The 23,813-nt window shown below is 38.9% G+C and overlaps 1 protein-coding gene across 4 annotated transcripts in view; it reads left to right on the top strand.

Annotated features, from left to right (window-relative positions):
* NYAP2 (neuronal tyrosine-phosphorylated phosphoinositide-3-kinase adaptor 2) overlaps positions 1-23,813 on the top strand; it is a 146,134-nt gene that overhangs the window by 2,386 nt on the left and 119,935 nt on the right. For 3 of the 4 annotated variants that reach the window (XM_055817564.1, XM_055817562.1, XM_055817561.1), the window contains one exon: positions 5,252-5,494. In XM_055817564.1, the coding sequence (XP_055673539.1) occupies positions 5,289-5,494 (206 nt within the window). In that variant the 5' untranslated portion in view covers positions 5,252-5,288. Of the gene's footprint in view, positions 1-5,251; positions 5,495-10,211; positions 10,302-23,813 lie in introns of those variants that run through there. The other variant, XM_055817563.1, reaches the window with a different exon arrangement.

The following is a 23,813-nucleotide window of genomic DNA, read 5'->3' on the forward strand; positions in this document are numbered from 1 at the left end:
GAGAGTTCTGCAAAGTAGCCTCTAGTACGTTTTTCCATCATTGAATTTTTTCTTGGTTGCAGTGAAAGTATTCTTTGTACATCCAATACCATTAGGTCCTTATTAGTGCTGCTGTGGTCAGCAGTTTATGAAAATTGGATATGGCTGGTCTGCCTACTTTGCTGTTACTGCCTTGCATGCAACTAGAATGCACAGCTCAAACTCAAGGGTTGAATGGCTGATTAGCACCCCTGACTTGTGCAGAATCCTTCCGATATACTGAATTTAGTGGAGGAAATTGACAGGTAATGAGAAAGAAGATGTGTTCTTAAAGAGAGGAGACAGTATTTGGAAGGGAGACTGGCAGGACTGGAGAGATGGGTAGACCTTTATAAATTAGGGGTTGGACTCAGGACTACGGGCAACCCCACTCTTGTGTTTCCAAGCTGTGTTCTCCTATGTTAATTTAAAAAAAAAAAAAAAAATCACGATGGTTTGGAAGAAGGCAATCAGTGCCTTTGTCATTACTTTTAAAAGCTCCTTCAGTTTAATTTCAGCATTGCCAATTTTCAATGCAGCACAGCTGCAGCTTATGGCTGTCAAGCATGCTGAAAAGCAACTGATATTTTGGGGATCCTCATGTGAATAAGAGGGAGAACTACATGTCTGAATATGAATGTATAGCATTGCTTTGATACTGTGATACTGGGTCGATTAGTCCTCATTCTTAATTCAATATTTTTGCACACTGATCATATGAAAAGGAGGTGGTTTGGGTTTGACCAAGAATGCTATGTGTTTGGCATCAGAGCAAAGAGTTACATTAGAAGTAAGGTATGCAACAGTCTCATGAAGCACAATGCATTATTCTCCCACAGAATTTTTGTCTGAATCGATACAAAGATCTTGAATTTAGTTATGTAAATATTTCTAGCCAAACCAGTAAAGGGATTGCTTGCCCTTGCCAGTAAACCAGATGCACTGGCAGGGAAGAAAAAAAAATTATTCTCGCTTGCTTTACTCCTCCCATGCTGACAGCTGATTGCCTGGGCCACGACAGTGTGAGCTGCTCTGTGCTCCTTTGCCAATATCCCTCTGATCTGGGGATACCTGGAGGGGCAGGTGCCAGTAGCATGGTTGGCTTGTTTTCTTTTCTTTATTTTTTTTTTTTTCCTCAATGAGGTTTCAGGTAGTGTTAGTTTGACCTTCAAGAGGCAAGGTGAACATGTTGGAAAACTCTTTCTTTATGTCCCTGCACTCAGGTGAATTTCCAAACATATTCATGTTCAGTGAACACTCGCCACAAAGTTCCTCCAATCAATTTTTGTTGACTTCTCAGTATGCTGCCTTCAATAGCTGAAATCCAGGGCTTTTCCTCCTCCCTGCTGTCTCCTTCTGTTCCTTCACAATGAGGAGGAGAAGAGAAAGGAGTGTCAAAAGAATCTCCCAAACAGAGCAACTCCCAGTTATAATTTTCTAGGGTTGCTTGGTTTCAGAAAATAAAATGCACTGAAAATAATTTGATTGCAAATACACAGGTGACTCTACATGGTTCTTGTTATCAGCTAACAAAATACCTGACCACAGTATGCATGTTAGGAGTACCAAAATGGTGGTGCCTCACCTACAACTTGCATTTACATATTTTTAATCAACTATAAATGTACTCAAAACAGAACGCATGCTTGTACTTGTATCTGCCCTGGCAGATGGTTGGGAATTGCTCACTGCCTGAGTTTACCAGTCAGCAGAACCTTTGATCAAAAGTTGATCAGTGCTGTCCACACATTTTCCAAGGAGGGTGACAAGAAGCAATGCATGGGACTCAGTGGGCCACATGTATTGTTTGCAGCCTGTTGCAGTTATAAAGCACTTTTATTAAGGTAAGATAGTATCTCTGAAGTGGCATTAATACCTGTAAATAAAATTGGTCCTAATGTGCTGTATAGGGAATACTAATACTGTAAAAATGTTTACAGTAATTAGTTAGGCTTTTTGCTCCAGCTGTTTGCATTTTTATTCCCTGTTTAAGCATATCATGCACAACTATCCAATATTATTAAATGCAATGTGGCTGTAAAATACCATGCATGCAGGAGGTACATGGGTTTTGATCCAAAAAATGCTTGTGACTTGTATAGATGTTTTTCAGAGTTAGTGCCATAAGAGCCGATTCAAGGTTTTGAAATACCTGGGAGAGCTGCAACCCCCTCCAGGAGTACCCCAAACTGAATTTGGTGTTATGAGCATGCAAGCATCAACAGTCACAGTGGGACTTCAGTAGCTACAGTTGCTCAGTACTGTTGCAGGATTGGACCCCTGTTAGGACAAAGAATATAACTTGATCTGTTTATTAAATAGTCTGTCATTCTGCATGAGATTAGTAATAGGAAACATCAGTGATAAACAAGCATATAAAGTATCTGGTCAGTGCATGCAGCAGAATAAAGGCTTTTTTATTTCAGTCCTTTTGCAATTGGAATGACTTTATCCTCTCGTGTGAAAAGTAAATATAATAAAAGGAGATTCAGCATATCTTTCAATGTCAGCTCAATTTTGACCTCAAAAAAGAAAGAGAAACAATGAGAAAAAAAATATGCGGTGGTGGTGTCCTAAAAGAAAGTATGAAGCAGATCAAGCTCTGTATGTCTCAGGGAAAAACGGATCAGAACTGCATTTATTGAAAGCCTGATGAAGTTATCTTCAGTATAAAATTTCACATTATATTTCAGGAGAAGTCACTGGAGAAATCAGTAGTAAAACTGCCATTAAGGTGGCTAGGGTGGGGGTTCTTTGTTGTACAGGTTTATCTGAATTTAATTCAACATACACAGAAACTAGGCTTTACTGAAAGTCCAAAATGGAAAATAAAGTGAAATAGCCATCTACTGGGGAAATTACCCAGACTTTAACCATCAAAAGGCACATATCATTTGTGCAGTTCAGAGACAGTGGAGTTAGAGCTGTCTATTTTGTTAGCATTGTTTGTTAGCATTTAATCAGGTAGGTAGGCTTCAATCAGGCTGTAGACAGAGATTCTTAGGAAGGACTATGGTATCTGGACTTACTTTTGTTAATCAGAAAAGTTAGGAACTGGTCAAAAATGTCTACTGAAGCATCAGTAACATTGATAGAGTCTGTTTAGCTCATTGTCAGCTTCACAATTCACTCCTTTGCAGATGCTGTACCACTATTGGTGAATATATAGAATGGCTCAATGCATATTCCAACCCAGTGGAGTTCTAGCCACTTCCAAAGTGAAAGCTCTGTGAAATTGCATGCATGCACATTGGGCTGCACTAAGACCTCCTTCACTGGTTTTACCCTGCAGGGATTAGTAGGAGATACTGATACCCATGCCTGAAAATACTTAAAGATCAATTTAGTGACCCTGAACATCAGCCTTACACTCATGTTCAGGCTTAGCTGATAGAAAAGGTTGTCTTGGGAGGTAGAAGAGATGATAGGAGCAAATCTTTTGCATCCTCTGAATCTTCATGATTTTAACAGTGAGGTTACCGTTGTACAGAAATAATTTCAGTATAGAGACACTGAGAATAATGGGAAAAAAATATTGGTGTTCTTTTTAAGCATTAACTGCCTGAAACCAGCTGCTTCTTGCCATTGCCACTTCAAGTGATCAAAAACAGGAAAAAAAAAATTAAAGGGTAGAAAAATATCTCTCTCTTTTCTTTTCATCCCTGGCAGGTTGCTTACTCTATGGATGTAAAATCATTTCACTCTCGTGTTCAGGGGTGTGTCTGAAAGCCCAGAGTGGGTTGCTAGAATCTACAAGAGCTTTTTTTTAAAAAAAAATATTATTTTTTTTTTTTTTTAGAATCACTGCCTACTGTTATCAGAATTTTGCTTGCCCAGCAGTGTAATACATTAGAATTATGGCCATATATTAGGAAATGGAGAAAAGATTTTTGGATGCTGATTACACAGGAACTCTGCCCCTAAAATCTGTGTGGAGACAGGATACTTGTTGTCTATTCAGTAAGATCACTTTTAGGTGCAGTGCTGGCATGGTTCTCAGGCTCATTCCGAGAAGTCACACCATCCTTCTTCGGGGAAGGGAAGGATGCTGTAGTAGTGAAGAAGCAAACATGCCTTAGAGAGGCTGAGTTCTGCTGCCAGGTCTGCTGGTGTGTCACTCGGTCACTCTCTGCATCAACTCAGCATTTGTAAGGTGAAGACCCCCCTCACAAGGCTCTGTGAGGATAATGCCATGCAAAATCATAATGTCTCAGGACATTCAATAATCACTGTTTAAATAAGATGTCACAATTCTGTTTTATTAAAGTTTTATTTTACTTGTTTAATAAGTAGTTAATCCAGTTGCATATAATTTACATAGTATGTTTCTTGAAATTATACCTTGACTTCAGTTGCCTGTAGTATTTACTGATGTGTCTATACACCAGAGTTCTCACAATTTGCAGGGGGTCTCTGCTGAGTGGAAAACTTTTGGGGCCTTTCTGAGAGCTTTTAGGCTGCCTGCCATGGAGCAGAATGACTTAGGGATCTAAGTGTGTTTGTGCTTCATGCTGCTTAGCTGGAGGTGCTGTAATACCTGTGAAAGAAGTATGGAAGCTTGGAGAATTCAAGGCCTTTAGAGTTCTGAAGGTCCCAGCTCAGCTGGGATTTCTTGTCCGTTCTTGGAGCTTCAAGTGAACAAGCTGTTGAGCAACAGATGACCAGGTTTTATGGGCTCATATCTATGTTACTAAGTAATATAGGAAACTATTCCACAGTATTTCTTTCCAGATTTTGAACCTGAAGAAAACTGTGAAATTTTTTGTTCCAAGAACTGGAACAGTATTTTTCACCTGAACTTTGGAATATCCTGCAGAATAGGAATTTTGTCTGGTGATCTGCTTTGGTGCAGCTTTATCTAAACTACAAAAAGGACCTGTTGTCCTGGGATGGAAGCCTTTTCGGTCCAATCCAAACTGAGATCCAGGGAAGTCAGTGTCATTGCAACTGAAGGGTATTAGGAAAAGGGAAGGGGTGGGAGAAAACCTGTTTGGGATTTGAAGAATGTATAACTCGATGGATCTGCATTGCTTGGAAGAAGAGACTTGGGTTTTATCTCATCTCAAGTAATGTTCTGTGCTCTGAATTGCTTTGTTTATTATCCTTTAGACAGGAGAAAGTCTAAAAAAATGTCTCTTACAGAGATGTTAATTACAATTGACACAATCTCGCTGTCATAAACCATAAGCTATTTTCCTACTGATTAAGGTATTATGTGTTTTTCAACCTGCAGGAAACGTTGCTTTCCTTTGTTCATTATCTCCTGCAAGATGATGAGTTCTAATCAGGAGGAGGTCACTTTGGGCGCTTTTCTCCAGTATATTGAAGATTTGGGGATGAAGGCCTATGATGGCTTGGTTATACAGAATGCATCAGACATTGCTCGAGAGAATGATCGCATGAGGAATGAAACAAACCTGGCTTACTTGAAAGAAAAGAGTGAAAAACGCCGAAAACAAGAAGAAGCAATAAAACGGTAAATATTTTGATAAAAAGATGAGTGGTCTGGCAAAGTGAATGAACAGTGAGGGGCTTGGTCTCTGGTAAATGTGTGTGGACCAGTTGATTTCTAAGCAGCTTGCTGGTTAAAGCAGTACAGACCATTGGCCCATGTCAGGCTGCAAATTGCACATGTTTTATGTTGTGTAGATGTGATACTGAATAGTTTCTGCATCGCTCAAAGGAAGAGCGTATTCCCTTCCAAAAGTATTCAGTTTGAGCATGTGTGGCATCTTCAGCAGGCGTGATTTGTAATAAAAAGTTTAGGTGTTTGCAATAGGAGATCTGGATCTAGTGGAAAACAGGTTCTTATTCACTCAGTGCTTTTAGATGCTTTTAGATGAACAGTGTGTACTTTGCAAAGATGTATTTGTGCGTGAGCTCTTGCAAGACAGGGACAGCCTCACAGGTCAAAGTAGACTCTCCTGGAGTTGATATTTTAAATCCAGTAAATTTTCAAAGGTCTCAAATTGCTGTCTGAGGTTTTACAAAATAATATATCTGTTATTTATGATTTCCTCACCATTCTGCATGCTCTGAAGTCAGTGAAAATACTGCAATCATTTAAAGGAAAATGGATCAAGCCCCTGATGGGCAGAACCCTATAATGGCTCTCCTTGAACAATTCCATTGATTTTAATTGACAGTTAATGAGAGGAGCACTCACATGACCTGTCCTCTTGTGCCAATGGATAGCAGTGAAAACTCTGCAGCCTTTTGGAGAGGAAAAGAAGGTTGAATGGCTTAGATATAAATATTTATTATGTACATATTTGCATATAAAATTTGCATTTTCTCAAGGAGAAGGAAAAATTGTGCAATACAGGTAAATCATCCATCAAAATGTTAAACTTTTATATGCAAATGAATGGCATATAAAAAAACCTGATAGGAGGTCCTTTGAATTTTTTCCCCCAGCATGAATCTTCTGTATTTCAGTTTAAGTGATTACATTTTATGCTATATCTTGGGTACTGTACATCCAGGTATAACAGACATGCTGTGCTGTGAATGTTCCAGCAATGCCTCGGTAGTCTGGTAATTTTGATGAATTGTTAAAAGGAAAAGAGCAGCACATACGGTTTGACAGAGGAGGGAAAAGAAGCAATGTTTATTATTATAAGCATATAAGCAAATACATAATTATAAAAAAATATATAAGCAAAATTATTATGGCTGCTTCACATTCCAGGAAATACAGTTTTATGGATTCTTAATAATTTGGTTGGGGGATAAAAATAATGTGAAATTAAGGTGATTAATGACAGCCCGTGCAATGTGCATTTTGGTACTTTCTGGACTGTTATCTTGTCAGCTCAACTTCTGGGTGATCTTTAGGGGGATTCAAACTGTTGGGGAGTGAAAGGCATAGGCTGCTTGTAGCAGGAGCTGTACTATTCACACCTTCATGAGAAAAATGTTTTTCCTTGCAGCAGATTAATGCAGGAGGGTTTTTTTGTTTGTTTGTTTCACTTTATGCTGGATACACATCTGGTTTCATTCCTGCCATCCTCGTTTAGTGTTCATCTCTGTCTTGATTACTCAGCAGCTACATAAACTGCAGGATTTCCAAGAGGAAAGGGTAAAGAGACCCACCTGAAAGTATTTCTTAATATGATGGAGAGGGAAGTTAAGTTCCAGCTACATTAAGCAGAGGAAGGATTTTAATCTCTCTCACCTGTGAAGTGAGCACATAAAAATATGCTAGTCAATAAATTTAAGAGTAGTGAGATGAAGCATACTTTCTCATCTTACATTGCTGGCTCTTCCTCACTGATGAAAATCAAATTTTAAAAATTTGCAAATATTTTGTATTTATTGAAACATCATTATTTCATTAATTTAGCATTGGCTGGAAAATTAAATTCCCTAGCCTGTGTGGCAACTTCTTCATTTGGTGATAAGCTATATTAAACTGCAATGTATACAGATGTATTTAGAACATAGTCTTCAGGCATGACAGTTAATTATGTTGTGCTGTGGCTAACCTGTTTACATACACTTATGTATGTGTGACCATAAAGGTCACTAAGTGACAGAATAGGTTTTGTTATGAGGAAGTTTCTTGGGGCATGAGAGAGTAAGTTGTGGAGCTACTTCGTTCTTCATAGTCCTCTAGCCAGGCTTGTCTACCTAACTTGAATGGCGGTAACAATATTTCCTACGTTGTGGTTGGTTTGTGTGGTTTTATTTATTGATCTTGGCAAAGTGATTTGATGAAGAGTTCTGGATGAGTGCAGATGATTTAGGGCTGAGCCAAACCATGAATTTCTTGCTTATGCTAAACTGAGATCACTAAGAACAGAGCTTTTCTTTCCAGATACAGTCAGAAGACACAAGGAAGGTTACCGGCAATATAATGGCTTTACCAGAGGAACAGCATGTATATGTATGTGGGCTGGAGTCATCAACATTATCTGAATATAGTGCTTTTCTCTGGGAAACCATCTTTGCAGTGGTCTCCTCTCTCCCCACTTGGTTTATCTGAGTAACACTGAATGGGGTAAACAATATCTGTTTGAGGAAACAAGGTAGGAAGAACACCTTAGGAAATCTTGGAAAACATCGTCTTCGAGTCTTTTTGTCTCATTCCTTTGTAAACTTGGAAAGGGAAAATTAGATATGTGTGATCAGTCATTGATTAGGAAAACTAAAAGCTATGGCAGACCAAGGGAGAACATCTGATTTGACTAAAGGAACCATGATATCTGAAGTCACTTAGGCTGATTGCAATTGAGTCTTCTCCTTGTAGTAACCTCCAGAGATTCATTCAAGACTATGTTGTCTACTGAAACACAGCAGTCGGGGAAAGGTAAAGTAGGATTATTGATTTCTTCTTTGTTCTGTACGATATTCCTTATGTCTTTATCTTATCTTGGTGGTTATTTATATTATCCCCAATTCCTGATAGTGTGGCCTAGATAGCAAGTGGTACATGTGTGCAGTTGTAAAAGTACTACCAGTCTAGGGACTACCAACAGCCGAAAATCTCCTTAGCAACAAGGGGGTCATCCCCTGTGATTAACTATGGGTAAATTTGGAGCAGGAGAGGGGGTTCCAGCAAACACTCTGCTTTTGCTTGTGGGAATTAAAATATAGCGGCTGTAAGTCTTTGGCACCTACTGAAAATTACCTAATAGTCCAATTATTGAATTTTTTGAGAATCTATTCAATTCTAGTGTTCAGATGGTCTCTTTTAGAAGAAGGGTGATCATGTATATTAACAACATAATAATGAGTAATTTATTATCTAATAAAGTGGTGGTGTTCACATGCAACACTATTTGGAAGCAGCTGTTATTTACCTAAATCATCTCATAACCATGCTGAATGACTTAAAAGTTCATTGAAATGTATTAGCCTGAGCAGTTTGGAAACAAGATCTGAAAAAAGACGTAAAAAAAAAAAAAGCCATTTGATTGTACATTTTGCCTCCCTAAGGATATATTTGTGTTTCTTCAGTAGCACTGATGTATCTTCGGTGTGATTCCTGTCCTGTTGTGTGTACTTCTGATAGGTTAATTGTGGGGAAAAGTGTATGGATCTATTGTACATTGCAGGGGATAAACCTCATTATATTGGATTGAAAAAAAAAAAGCAGCTAGTCTTTGTCTGATCTTGCTGGGCTGAGTCAGCTGATCTGAATTTCTGACCTAATTTTAGTATGGTACTTAGCAATCGTGCAGAGAAAATAAGGTTAATGTGCTGATCAGTAGCTGAGAGTAAGTCACAATAAATATGTTGGTATATATATTTTGGGCCTAATTTTTAGACCTTCCCCCCCCCCCCCCCCCCCCCCATCTTTTATTTGTCTGGTCTCACTACTTTATCATTGTCTGTTCAGCCGGCTGTGTCCAGACCAAGAGAACAGACTGGCGTATTGCCCACAGAGCTTATAAATCACAAATAAAGTTATGAAGCAGTATCATTTTCACTGGCAATAAAGTTGCAGTACTGCGAGATGTACATTTGCCATGATACAATATCTGCTGTGGGCAGCGTTTCTGGGAACAGAAGGTAGATTTGCCTCAGCTGTTATGGGTGCCAGGGAAAAGGTGAGTATTTTGAGTTTACATAGGGCATCTGTTAGAATGAGCAGTTGATTCCTGACTCATCCATAATTGAAATGCATATATTTAGATGTTTTTTATCTATTATATATTGTCATGTGTGGATACTTCACCAGTGCTTTTTTTGGTTGTATAAATACACAATCTTGGTAAGAAACAAATAATGAACCCTCCTCCTTCTCTGAAGGCTGAGACATACTGTATTAATCATAGGGAGTGGCTGGGGTTGCACATTTTCATAGGAAATGTATGCTTTCAGAGTTGTGGCTTCTAGTTTTTAGGTGTTATTCAAGCTACTGTTTCTGTTGGGGAGGTCATCATTTTGATTTGTAACACTATGAAGATGTGATTGCTCTGGTGTAAAGCTTATGGTGTTAGTGGGCACGAATTTCTACCTATCAAACCCTGGACTTAGCCATCAAAAGATTTATTTCTACTTCTAATGGCTTCCCTTACTTGTAGCTCATTCTCAGCACCTAAATGGCTCTGTGGAAAGCCTTGTTTCTGCTTGTTGAGGGAAGTATCCAGACAGATGCTGTTAAGAGGAGGAGCTTTTAGGAGCACTGTTGTGTGCTAAAGCTAGCAGAAATGGGCCAGCCAGCCAGTGGCAGAGTTAAGCTCTTGTAATAAAAAAGGAATTGTAATGAACAGCTGTCATCCTAACCTCTCTTTCTTTTGGCAAATCAAATACTGAAGACTAACCCATCGGCAAAAGTAAGATCATATTTTCCTCTTGCTCTATTTTTTTTTAAGATTGTGGAAGTAATTCAATTGAGGTATTATCTGTCTGTAGTTTTCTGTAATTCCTGTCTTTAGGTTCCTTTGTGAACACGACATAAGTTATGTGTCCTTCAGCTAAGAGTTAAGTGTTATCAAGCGTGGGCAACAGCAAGCAAATATAAAAATATGTCTATGCATGGGGTTACTCACTGCAAAAAGCTCTGTTCAGCTGAGAAAATACATGTAATCTTAAAGTATAGGGACGTGCTGAGGTGTTTCTACCAAAAGTTTTCTACCAGAATACAAAATAACTTCAGTGAAATAACTTCATTATGAACTTTCTGTTTATAATGTTTTGGAACCAGAAGAATACTTTAGGTAAAAGAAAGCTTAAAGTACTGTTTCTTCTTTTTTTGAACATTTGTCTGCAGTTGAAATGTTGCATAGTGAACTATACATTTCTATGTTTACAGGAATACCTATGCTTGCTAGGTTGCAATATGCTTACAGCCAGACCTCAAGAAAAAGGTGAAGGAAATGCAATAAATATTTTGGATCATGGTGAGGGGCTTAGTTGAAATACCTTCAAGGACATTATTGAGATGTTATAAATTACAAGCTTGTGAACCTTTTGTTACTGGTTTGGTGTGTTGGTTATTTTGTTTGGTTGGGTTTTTTTTCTGTTGTTTTTTGGGTTTTGTTTGTTTATGTAGTTTTTCTTTTAATTGCAATATCTTGAGTTCACTCAGTGAATGTGAGTTTTGGATACAAGGTCAGTGGTATGTGCCCCTTTAATTAATGGGTACGTGTTATGAGGATGCTGAACTGTGGCACTGGTAGTTTTCGTTATCAACCTCCTGGACATATTGCACACTTATTTCATCCTTGATTAAATTATTGCTGTGATACCATCTTTATGGTGGAAGTGACTGATGAGGTCTGGTAGAGACTGATTTTTGTATGATTTCAAAACCTTTTTCTCATGAAAATATCATAAAAACTCTTTCGATGTTGGGTTGATGTAGAAAGAGTAGCATTGATAGCTTTTTTTTTCACCAAGAGTAAGTAAAATGTTTGTGCAGTCAGTGACCTCCAAATGTATTTTTGTTGCATTTATAAGTAAACAGATGTGATGATCTGGCCAACAAATCCTCCCTTCCAAATGCTCAAATCCATATGTCTGCCTGTATCATTGCCACGCAAAATAAACAACAGACACAATGTAAACTACATTATATTGCTGTGGCTGTTATTCTGACAAGTTTTATTTTAGGACAGTCATGCAACAGATGTAATTTAAAATTTACCATAGAGGCTGATAGCCTGCACGGTAATCCCAAGTACCAAGGAAATAAAGCAGAAATCATTATCAGTTTGGTATCTAAATCTTGATGTTATTTTCAATAAATCTTTCATGATTTTAGGGCTCCTGCCAACAACATTTACTCTTTTTCAGGGAAGTTGTATCTCATCCACTTCATAATTTCACAAATCGCTCAGACGTATACTGGCCCACTATGTAAGTGGGTAGATTTTTGCTCAGGGTTAATTTGCTATATTTAAAAGCATAATTAGAAGTATGGGGTCATAGGGAGCCCAGAGGACTTCTAAAAGGATTACAGACCCCTTTTCTTCTTCTTGTTAAAGTCCAGCCTAAGTGGCTCCATGCTATTGGTATTCGTGGGCTGTCTGACCACCTGTGTAAATGAGTGAACTGGCCTTCTTCCAACTCTGCCTGGGTGTGTTCGTGTACAGCCCACAGGCTGATGCCTCCTGGGCAGACCGAGTCATTCTGGAGGAGGTCTGTTGTACCCCTGGGAGACACTCCTTGGCATCCCACTGCTGAAAGATGGTGGTGGGGGGGGTGTGGATCTTCATGTCCAGTTTTTAGCCATTCATTCTCATTCCACTTTTATTTCTCAGGGTTTTTTCTTGCTGCCCCTTTATTACTTTTCAACTATAGGTTGTGGGATTGTAATTTTAATCTGGTAGTTAAAATTATCCAGCATTGTGTCTAAGCAAAATGCCCCTCTTAACAAGATAGAGATGCATGTAGAGCTGTGGGGAGGTAGATATTTTGCATAACCCTCTAGGGTTCTGGTGCTGTTGCTATTTCTAGTCAAAAGTTTGCATTTGTTTGGAAAATGTCTTCAAGTGTATTACAAAACTGCATAGAGTAGAGCAGAAATAAATAAACTGTTATTGTGAAGAATGGATTAAAAAAGGAAGACTGTTTTCAAGCATGTTCAGATAGAGTCTTTATAACTAATCTAGGATGGACTTAATTAATGGAGAAATATATTCAGTAGAACAGCACAATTAATACATCATGTAACATTAATAAAGTCTAGTGCAGGACTGCTGGTAAAATTGAAGCATTGATCTGTTCTGGTTCAAGGCTTCCAGTAACCAAAATGTACTCCATGCTGAAGTTCACTGCACCTGACAAAAGTTGTAATTGCCTGTGACCTAAATTAAGAATTCATGTTACAACCTGAAGGATGGATACTCATACAGAAGACACGCAGAAAGTAGTCTCATGACCCATAAGGAGCAAAATTGCAGCTAGTCACACTCCTAGACGTGCATACATGCACATTCAGCCACATGCCCTTTGGAAACCGCCAAAACAGTCTATAATAAACACTGGGAGCATACAGCACTGGTCTGAGAACCCAGCAGAACTGAAGATCTGCTAGCATTGAGTAATATGAGTGAATCTTTCTGTGCCTTCAGGAAAATCCATTGTTTAACAATACCTGTTCATGAGGTTGAAGAAAAACCAACATGTTCTTTGAGAAAAACAGCTCAGTGCATTGCTCTTTCAGGGACCATAAATCGCAGCTGTATTTGTCTGTTTTTAATAATAATAAAGATTACTTTATGCCCGACCCAGCTGGCAGGTGTTTGTTCCCTTTGCATATTCTCCTTCTCAGAACCCTTCTGACAAGTGATGCATGCTTTTTTATTTATTTATTTTCCTCTATGGGAAAACACAAACATAATATGGTGCTTGATAATTTAATTGGGATGTGTATTTTCTTAGGCTAAAGAAGAGAGTCTGCTCCTGGGTATACCCCTGAAAGCAGACAATGTCAGTACAGACCATCTCTGCAACAGAAGCATCTGGTGATGGGTATCTTGTTGCTGAGTTGCACTAGATCAGTGGCTAAAATTTATATGAAAACAGGAATGTGCATGTGTACTGATTAGATTTTTACACGATTGGATTAAAATGGGTGTAAGGAGAGATTAGAAAAGAAATGAATTGTAGAGACATTACTAGCTGTAGATTTTATAGTTAATTTGAGACTGCTTTTATTTTCCCTCATGGCTTTCCACTCTAATTTGACTTGTAATCCTAAGTGACGTCAGTTTAGAAATATTAAAAAAAACAACAGCCAAACCCCCCAAAACCACCCCAAAACGAACCAAAGAAAAAAAAATCTCCACCATGTGGGGTGTGTCATTGGCACAGGGCCTTCATCAAAGACGTAGAGGCAGCTGCCATCTCCTGTGCCGAGCGGGCATGGCAGAGCTGCCATGGGGTGGGTGCTGCTCAGCCTTGGGACAGCCCTGCGCACCTGGGGGTTGGCAGTGCCGAGGTGCTGCTGGGGGCGAATGCTGCAGCCCCCCAGTGAGCTGCTGGGAGCCTGCAAATGAGCAGTGAGCTGGTTTGGTCCTGTAGAAGGCAGTCATAAGTGGAATAGATTTGTATTTTATTTTTATTGCACAGTACCCAAGGACCCCAAATGGAAATTAGATTCCTATGAAACACTAACCCAGTGCACGCATGCAGCACAAAGACGGCTCACAGCAATGAGCTGAAATTGTACCCAACAGGTGACTAAAGGGACAGCTGAAGAGTTCAGGGACTGCTCGTTTCCTTCCCTATATTAGTACAGCAAAGAATAAACTGGAGTGTATCCCCAGTGGTTGTGATGAATTACATCCAGCAGTACTCTCTGAAAGCTGGAGAAGAACAAATGCTTCCAATAGACTCTGGCAGATGCTTCTGGAACGTGTCAAGATTGAGAAGGCCACAGCCAGCTAAAACCCACAGAAATTTTCCTGCCAACAAGTGTGTTACTTGACAAAATTGTAACATTTTTAAAGATCACAAATGAGAGTAACTGTAGGGTTTATCATACATTAATAAGATTTACCTGAGTTTAATCCGTTTCTCCTTTTGGTGGATTATATAGGGCGTATCTTACCAGTAGATCCTCTGGTAGCTGAGGGCACTTTAGTTATTAAGTTGAGATCACATGTTAGGAGCCATTAAGTGAATTGCTTTTTACAGCCTTTCCCTGAATGCTAGGGCAAATGCAGTATTTCATACCCTTAGCTAATTTCATGCTGTAATTTAATTTCTGAAACATACTTTTAATTGAATCTTTAAAGACAAAAGGAAACTGCTGAGTCCTTTAGTATTGCAAAAGAGATTGTTTAAAAGTGTAGCCCATCTAGAGAATAATCTTCTATAATTAAACGTAAAGTTTGTTTTGCTTCTCTGCATGCAGCTATGGAGAAGCAAATTCCTGCTGTCTGCAGAAAGCTCATGGCTGAAAGAGAGGTATCAGGGAATGTGAGAAGTTATTTATCTTAGGCTCGGCTTTGTAACTCTGACATCAGACAGTCCTGCAGCCCTCTATCATGTGCAAGTCTCAATAAGTAACCAAAGAGAGGCTAATTAAAAAATTAGTCTGCTAACACCAAAATCACATTAGTAGGAGCTCTGACTAGTGATCTCATTTTTCTAATTTTTGGTAATGAGATGAACTTGAGAGAGATGTCAGCAATTTTGTCATAAATTGTCAAAAAAACCCATAAATCAGTTATTTGCATCTTGAAACCGCATCTGATATTTTAGTCGTTAGATTTTGATATTCCTCTCCCATAAGCAGAGAGATTCAAGGTAGTTTCAGTAAAAATCCATATAATCTGTTAAGCAATTTTGTTATGGGAGAAACATCTTGATTGGATCAGTAGTGATGCAGGTCTTTGATTTTATGGACATCTGATTAAAAGTAATAACAATCAACGTTAAATGCAGCCCATTGTAATGGAGAGGAAATCCTGAAACACTGCTCTGTGTTTTAGTATTCTGATTCCTTTAAATCAGCAAGTGATTTGCAATGGAGATTTTTCCTTTTATTGCTATTGGAGAAAAACCTATGATACACAGTGGAAATGAGCTGTGTATGGGGACATGAAGAATGTAATTGAAGTAAGAAGCATAAGGTTAAAAAAGAGAAGGATCTGAAATTAACCCATGAAGCTCCAACACAGTATCTTCTAAAAAAGGGAAAGAACAAAAGCAACATCTTGTTCTTTACATTCTGGGAGACCTCTGCACTTCCAGATGCCCTGAGCTGGTAGTAATTAGAGGCATGAGTGGTGCCATAGGTTTAGAGACCAGCCCTATGTAACTGATGGGAAGAATTTGGAAGCCAGAGTAGGGTTGGGGGGGAATCCATTTGGCTGTAATTCAAATTTCTTTTTTTTTTTTGGGGGGGGGGGGGGTTGGTTTGTTTGTTTGTTTTCTTGCTGGAAGGAAACATTGAGAGAATCAGCTGCCTTTCAACTGCCTTTTCAATACAGGTTATCCCTTTTCAAGCACTTCTACAGAAAGCATGGAGACAAAGGGCTAACTTTTATTAAAAATTCCAATTGCATTGAGGTCTGCCTGCTTTTATGTAATTGCTTAGAGGCCCAGGCACTCATTCTTTATGGTTAGGCTCCTTGTAATTTTTTGCTTGAAGTTTGGTTGTTCCGTAGTATCAAAAACTATTTCAGGACTTGGATATCTTTTCTCTTGGAGCAGTAGCACACATGAAAATCATCTAAACATGTATTAAATGCTGAAGATCAAGGTATGCCAAAGCTCTTTGGGCACTTCATGTTACGTCCTGGCCCCACAGTGATGTTTCTGAAAGTGCAGGGGCGGTGTGCCTCACTGGAACTGGCCTCAGTCAGGTGAAACAGTCCTATGGCTTCCCCTGCAGGAAGAGAATCAACTTTATGAACCTGGCTTTGGATTGCCAGTACCTCCAGCCGTATTCTGTCACCAAGTTAGGAACGGCAGCCCATATGATGCAGGTCTGTTGTATTAGCAGGCTTTTAGTTTTGGTATGAAATGTTAAAACTCTGATATGTTTTCTGCCTCAGTGTCAGGAACGTCTCTCATAGGAATCTCTTGTGTTGACTGTCAGCTTGTGGATTACCACATGAAAAAAAGCAATGACTGAATTTTACAGTGGTTCCACATGTTGTTTGTTATTTCACTGGAACTATTGTCCCCACTTCTTCTCTCTACCAGTTATATCTGTGTTTTGAGGGCTGAAGCAGAAATACAATTTTCTGTGTATTTAAATGGAAAAGTATACCAAAAATCATGTACTACAACATATGCCAAATATAAATGCTTTTGAAGACTGAACTGATAATGTTGTGCTACATGGCTATTGTTTTGAGATTACAAGTTTTTAATCAGCATATCACAAATACCATTTAAGAGATAATTTAAATTGTTTTGGCTTTACATCTAACTGTTAGGCTAAGCAGAGTGCATCTTTTTTTCCTAGGAAATCATATTTCTGCATTGTTAATCTGCATTCTGCTATGGCTGTGATGAAGCAGGTCAAGAACTGCATATGTACTTGCCATGGCAACCCCTGTATCACATGACACACACGCTAGTTCAGCCAAAGAGCTTCATGGCTTATTAAACAGGCAGGCACAGACCCAGACACACACCATTTTGCTATGTGACGGCTCTGGCCCTGGCAGCGTTTTAAAGGGAAACTGTATTTGAGCATCATAGTGTTTTTATCAGCACCATCTTGCCCAAATTCCTTCCCCTCCTCTTAAATGCTGTGTTGAGTTTGTAAAAAATGGATGAAGGTTGACAAGACTGTGCTTATAGGTGTTCTGTCTTTCATTTGGAAAAGAATCTATATGTGAAGCTAAAATAAAGGGGAGGTGGGGGTTAATTTTATTTTTTGCTTAATTAGAAATTAAGGGGCTCTTTGCAGCTGAGTGCACAATATACTGCGTTTATGGACACATTTCCTGCTTTCACCTCCTGTGGGCTTTTACTAGATTTCAGGAGAGTAAATTAGGACAGGGCAAAAAAATCCCTGGTCCATTCCAGTAACAACAACGCATTCTCAAAACATTTGCCTAAACCCACCCTTGTTCCTTGCTGCTTAACATACTTCCTCTTAGACCTGATGATGGTGACAATGATCTTTAACTCCTCACCCAGCAAAATGTAACCTGATAGAAGTTTTTCCTAACTTTGCTTAAGTTACTTGATTAGCAAATCTGAGGGGCTGCAACCTCACTGGGAATAAGTGGTGGTGAGCAAAAAGAAGTTAAGAGGTGGGGCTGGACTTGAGTAAGTATGTCTGTCTGCACCTTAATGTTCCTGAAGGAAAGGAGAACAGCAGAAATACAGTCTTGCCCTGATTCCATTGCTAAAATGGAGGCGCAGTATATGCTGCCCGTGGTGTCATCTCAGCTGCCCACTGGCACTGTTCTTGAGGAGGAGCACACTAGTATACTCAGAGATGAGCTGCTGGAAAATGGATTCTTTACCAAAACAGCACACACAATGGGTAGGAATCTGTTCGCTTTTCCTCTCTCGGATGCCTGACTGAAGTGGCATGTTTTTTCTTTCTCATCTAGTTGGAACCTGAGGTTTTTGTGGCAAGCACATAATTTGAACCCAGATACGTGGCCAGGTGCCTGCCTAAAATGGAGAACAACACTCTGCACAGCAACAAAACATTGAGAAAAGACTGTATTAGTCTTAATTAGTAATTGCCCCCAAAAAACCTTATTTAGTTTATGTCTGCTGAGCAGGTGCATTTACCAATAGTTACAGAGAGACCAACTCTCAGTTTCATGTGCTGAAATTATTAATTTCTGTGATTTATGGTGTTGCTTTTGAACTTAAGGAAAATCTTCTTTCAATGCGCATTTCCAGTCGGTCAATTTTCATCTCTAGTTCCCAAGTAATCAGTCAAGGTGTAAATACTTATAGTTAACAGTATTCAGTGAGGGACTGCTGGTTCCTTCTGTTCTGTTTCAAATCAGTTTATTGTTTGGTTACCATTTTGGAGATGGTCCACAGTAAGGGAACAATAACCTGCCCTGGGAATTAATTTAGAGTGGTACTTGTACATAAATTGACCATTAAACAGAGAAGCAGTATTTTGTTTGTTAGTAGGGACAGAGATAAGAAAGGTGCTCTTTCTGAAGTGTGTATCCGTGCGTCTCTGCCAATGATTGTACAAGGAATCTAATGAAAAATCAGAATTTCAGTGAGAAGACATTTTTAAATGGCGTGTAATAGAACCTCTTTTGCAAGGAACAGGTATTTTAGGTTACTGTTTTAGTTGTATTTTATGACAGTACTGATTTTTCAGCATCTCAAACTACGTTGTTATTAATACCTGCTCCAACACAATTAAGAGGGAAAGAGAATTAAGGGATCATTTTTTTTCATAGGAAGGTACTGAATGAAGGTCCTGCCCACACCACTGAAATGTGGTGACAATTTTAACAACTGCTCCTAGCAGTCTGCTACCACTTGTGCTATGCTAGGTCTGCAGATGTGGAGTAGTGGCAGCAATATTTCCCCTTTCATGTGCAGTCAAAGAACTGGCTTTTTAGAATTCCTTCATGCCTGCAAGTGAGGACTGTATGTTCAAAAGAGATTACCAAAATCAAATATTTTCTGAAAAACTGGGCCAAACCTCTCTTCTATTCCAGAATTTCAAACTCCTTTTCTTCGGTTAAATAATTGGGAGTTTTGCTATTTAAAGGTTTGTATTTAAACTACAGGTTTCTGTGTTGTGTTTGTTTACAGTTATGGCAGTGGGAAAGGCTATTCAGCTCCTGACAAAATATTTTGACTAGCCTCTTCCTACTTAGTCACTTGTTTGTCCTCAGTATATGTTTATTGTGAATTGTCTTCCAAAGAGATTATAAACAAGATGGTAGCTTTCACTAGTTGATCTTTACTGTCATTTAATGATGGGCTGATCCAGGAGGTTCTGTACAAGAGGGGTTTGTCAGACTGGGTCTAAAATTTGCGGAAATAATTTCATTACCAGAATACATCAGAAAAAAAAGCCCAGTAACTTCATTGCAAGACAGTTAAGGTTGCTAAGAAACAGAATGTAATTATCTGCCAATTTGTTTACCATTCTCAAACACTTAGAAGGGCAAGAGCTATGGACTGCTCTGAATTCTAAGCTATGCAAAAAATATGCCAAATGCATTTTGTTGTAAATGCAGTTTTAAGAAGGGCATTTGAAAATGACACAAGAGCTTTAAGTTTGACCTTTGGTTTTTGTTTCCTAAATGTATAATATCAGCTGTTTTCATTTCCCTCTCACTCTTGAAATCTACATACATTGCATGTGTTTTAACTGATATTACAGAAAATGGAAAAAATGAAATGTATAGAAACATACAATTTTTCTAGTAAAACACTTATGGTTATACTTTCTTGAAAATGATATGTTCTTGCTTTAATAGTAACAGTGTTCCTGCATTATGGTTCCATTATTGATGTGTGGTGATGTTAATTTACAGTTGACCAGCATGAGTCATTGACTTATTGTATGTTTCTTTTTCTAAAATGTTTTGTGTTGTGCTTGCACTTTGAGGTAAGTACTGCAATTTATTTTGGGTGCAAACTAAGTTTGTGCCACAATGAAATTTACATTTCTCTGTGTCACTGTGGCTATTATGTAGACAATATAAGATTTATGCCATCCTAAGCTATTAATTTTCTTGGTTTTAAGGGCATGCATCTGGTAAATTAAGTACTGGCAATAAAAAGAGAGAAGCAGATGTTTCTCACTCTGTTTTCACAATGGTAACATCTTCCATCACTTTTTCTTCAATGGACATAAAGATTCATTTTTAGCTAATGTGAAACTCTAGCTGTAAAATTGAAGAACTCACCACAATACTTAAGGGATAAGCATTTCTGACTAGCCAAATCTGAGCCGGTGTTCAGTCAGTAGCTCTGACATAGTAGTGCTAAAGTATGTCCATAGATGTGTGTTACTGTTTTGTGGGATGTTGCTCCAGGGAGGTTGGGGCAGAAGGTTGTCTTGGTGTGTGGTTTTTGGCCTCTGCACCTTGCCCCAGTAAGGGCTGTTAATCCTGTTCACTGAAGTTCATCAGGACAGATGAAAGTAGGTGTTTTCACCAAGCTCCATCATAGCCAAACTGCAGGTCGCTTCCACTGAAAAAATTGTCCCGGAACAGCTTTACTTGCCAAGCCTTTTTTTCTTCACTGATGCAGGTAACCTGTCACCTCCTAGCTACCTCTTCAGGGACATAAGCCAGTGCTAGGGAGATGGTATCGGCCCCTCAGTGTCACTAGCTCATTCTATAATCCTTGTGGCTGCAAAAGGAGTCTTGGTTAAGTTCTGATGATACTCATCTTTTGAAGATTGCATCAGTAACAGAGCTGCAGACATGTTGGCCTGTTTCACCAGTGATCGTTCTTCCACTTCCACTGGTAGCACATTTCAACTTCTAGATCCACAACTGTCAAGACGAAAAAGAATTAAATCTGAAACTTCCCCCCCCTATTTGTACAGCAGTCAGAATTGCCTAAGTTTTTTCCTTTACATTTTTCATAATTCCTTTGGGGTGTTCTTTGAGAGCGAATGAAATGCAGTGACAAAAAGCAGAAAGGGAGGATGATTATTTTCAACATTTTTTGCCTCTTTCATGCAAATAAGGGGGAGGAAAAAGCTTTTTTCAGTCTTTAATGATAAGGTCATCAGAATGGCATATGTATTGTAGACCTCATAATGTAAAGTGTTTTTTAAAAGACTGGGATAAACACTCTAGTGATGTTGATACTCTGAATAAGGTGATGCTATGTGTACCTTGCTGTTTTTTTGGTACACAGCTTTTCCTACACAATTTCTAATTTTGCTGTGTATAATCAACAAGTCTCCACCCTCATGTTGCAATATGGAGATAGTATAAGTAAAATCTAAAAAAGGAACTAAATGTCTTTGATACTGAAATCCTTTGAATGACTGTTGCAGAATGGTCTTTCCCTGGCATGTTTTCTGTTTTGAAATACTGCTGATAATCCTGCCTTTTATAATTTTATTATGAGAACCAGTCATTTTAGTTCATACTTACTTGCAAAAAAAGACCTATACATTTTTATGGACTATATACTGTTTGTATTTTTATTTAATTAAATAAATGTAAATAATTGTTCCATGCACATGAACAGTTAGTTTACAGATATACATATTAACTACAGCAATCTAGTTCAAGAGGTAATGCATAACTTGATATACACATTAACTACAGCAGTCTAGTTCAAGAGATAATGCATAATTTAAGTCGTGTTTTCTTCTAATGTGTCCCCTAGTGCTGTATGCAGTCACGTTAAACCTCCTGCTGCAAGGTCAATTCCTTGGTTAAATGGCATGTAGTACATCTTCTGTGTTAGTGAAAATTAATATTTCGCCATCACTTTTTTGTATCATTAAAAAAAAAATCTTTTAACCTTCCATATGTTCATTTATACCATGATATTTTGCATTAGGACAGAATAAAATTATTTTTGGTGGAAAAAGCTGTCAGCATACCTGAGGGCCTTTAACGTGATTGACACATGTTGTACTTTGGTACTTGCTTGGTTTCACTAACCTGCCTTGAGCCTTTCTATGGCTTGTGGTCAAATTCCGTGTGATCTGCAGAGGTGCTTCCCTCAGCTCAAGACTTCATGCTCACTGTATCTGACAGTCATTCTTCTGAGTCCACTGGGGCACAACTCTTAGTTGTTAAGTTGTTAAGTTCTGAATACGTTAAGTTTTAGTGGGCAGAGCAACCACCAGCTGCTCAGTACTTGGATTTACTGCTTGTGCAGTAGCCAGTTTGTGTATCAACAGTGTTGTGGTGCCTCCTGCTCCCTCGGCCAGAAAACAGGAAGGCTGGGGGCTGCAGGAGGCTGGCAGGCAGTGTTGTGGGCAGGCAGTGTAGTGGGGAGGTGGCTTGGATGGCAATTCTGCGGCTCAGCTCCTCTGTGGCATCTGCCAGTCCCACCTAAGCATGAACCCAGGGCACAAATTTGAGCTGCTTTTCTGTGCTATAGCCAACCTGGTACAGCTTGCAGCCCCCGAGAAAGGGGATTTATACAAATAAGAATGTAGCTTCAGGAGCTTTGGATGCTTATTAACTGCATTCAGAACAGGTGTTGCAATTAAGTCAAGGTGTCTGTTGGAGGATGTGAGGTTCTCCTTTATTTAACTAAGTAAAAATACCAGCTACAGGTGTTGGAGTGAGGTGGGGGCTGTGGTTGGAACATAGCTCCGACTACTTACAGTAATGTTTGTACACAGGTTGTGCACAGTCTTCCTTACTTTGTTTACCATGATGGCTCTCAGCCTATCAGCCTTTGAATACATTGGAGAATTCAACTACTATGTAAAAGGAAAAGAAACTGAGATCTGCTTGTTGTATGAAGGACTGGTATTCACAGAAGGTTATGGCTTGTTCATATTCTGCTCTTTTATGCTTTGATATGCAATGGAAAGCTGAAGATGAGAACATTAGGGAATCCAGCTGGGGGCAGGTAAATACCTCTTGTGCTCACCTTGTGGAGTACTAGGTGAGGAGTAAAAATGCAAGTGCTGCCTTCTTTCTACCATATCTATTTGGTCTTTCTGGCTGGTATAGATTTCAAAGGAATAGATTCATGGCCTTGATTTTTACAGTAACAGTAGTATTTCCCAAATGTAATCAGAGATCTTAGGGAAAATTATTCTCTTTTCTAGTACTGTAATACAAGGACACAGTATTTTAATTCTTCAAAACAAATACTGCTTGAAACACTTACTATAGTGTCTGAATTAGTCCAATGACTTTACAAGTCATAAGCAGAGCCAAATAGTGGAACAGGAAATTTCAGGTGAAGGCAATTCCATTTTGAAGCCAACACCTCAAGAAAATATATGCTGAACAAAGCAGCAGATTCTCAGATTAAGCTCTTTATTGTGTTTATTGTGGCTCTTTCTGAAGGCAATGACAGGAAACATTCCTGTTAACATACCCACCCTGCTTCACTCACAGGCCTTAAATCTTGCCCAAACTCACCAGCGGCATGGCTGCATCTTTACAGATGGCTAGACCTGCCCTCTGTCCAAGTGAGTACCTGGAGACCATTCGCTTTCCTCCTGTTGATAGAGGAAAGATCACATTGATGTTATACTGGTGCATGCCTGTATGTTGCAGTGCAGGCACAACACTGGGAAGTCTGGTTTAATTTATCTCTTCCTCTCTTAGTTTTTCAGACAAACAGAAATCTATCTCCACTAGAAACCTCTGTCAGCCTATCTGCTGCTTGGTTATCAGGCCTGAGATGTGGATTAGGCCCACACATGTTCTGTCAACTATGGCAGAATATTGCATAAAGTTGCTTTTTCCACTTCTAATCTTAACAGGACA

This window comes from Falco peregrinus, chromosome 12 (assembly GCF_023634155.1).
Source record: "Falco peregrinus isolate bFalPer1 chromosome 12, bFalPer1.pri, whole genome shotgun sequence".
Lineage (NCBI taxonomy): Eukaryota > Metazoa > Chordata > Aves > Falconiformes > Falconidae > Falco > Falco peregrinus.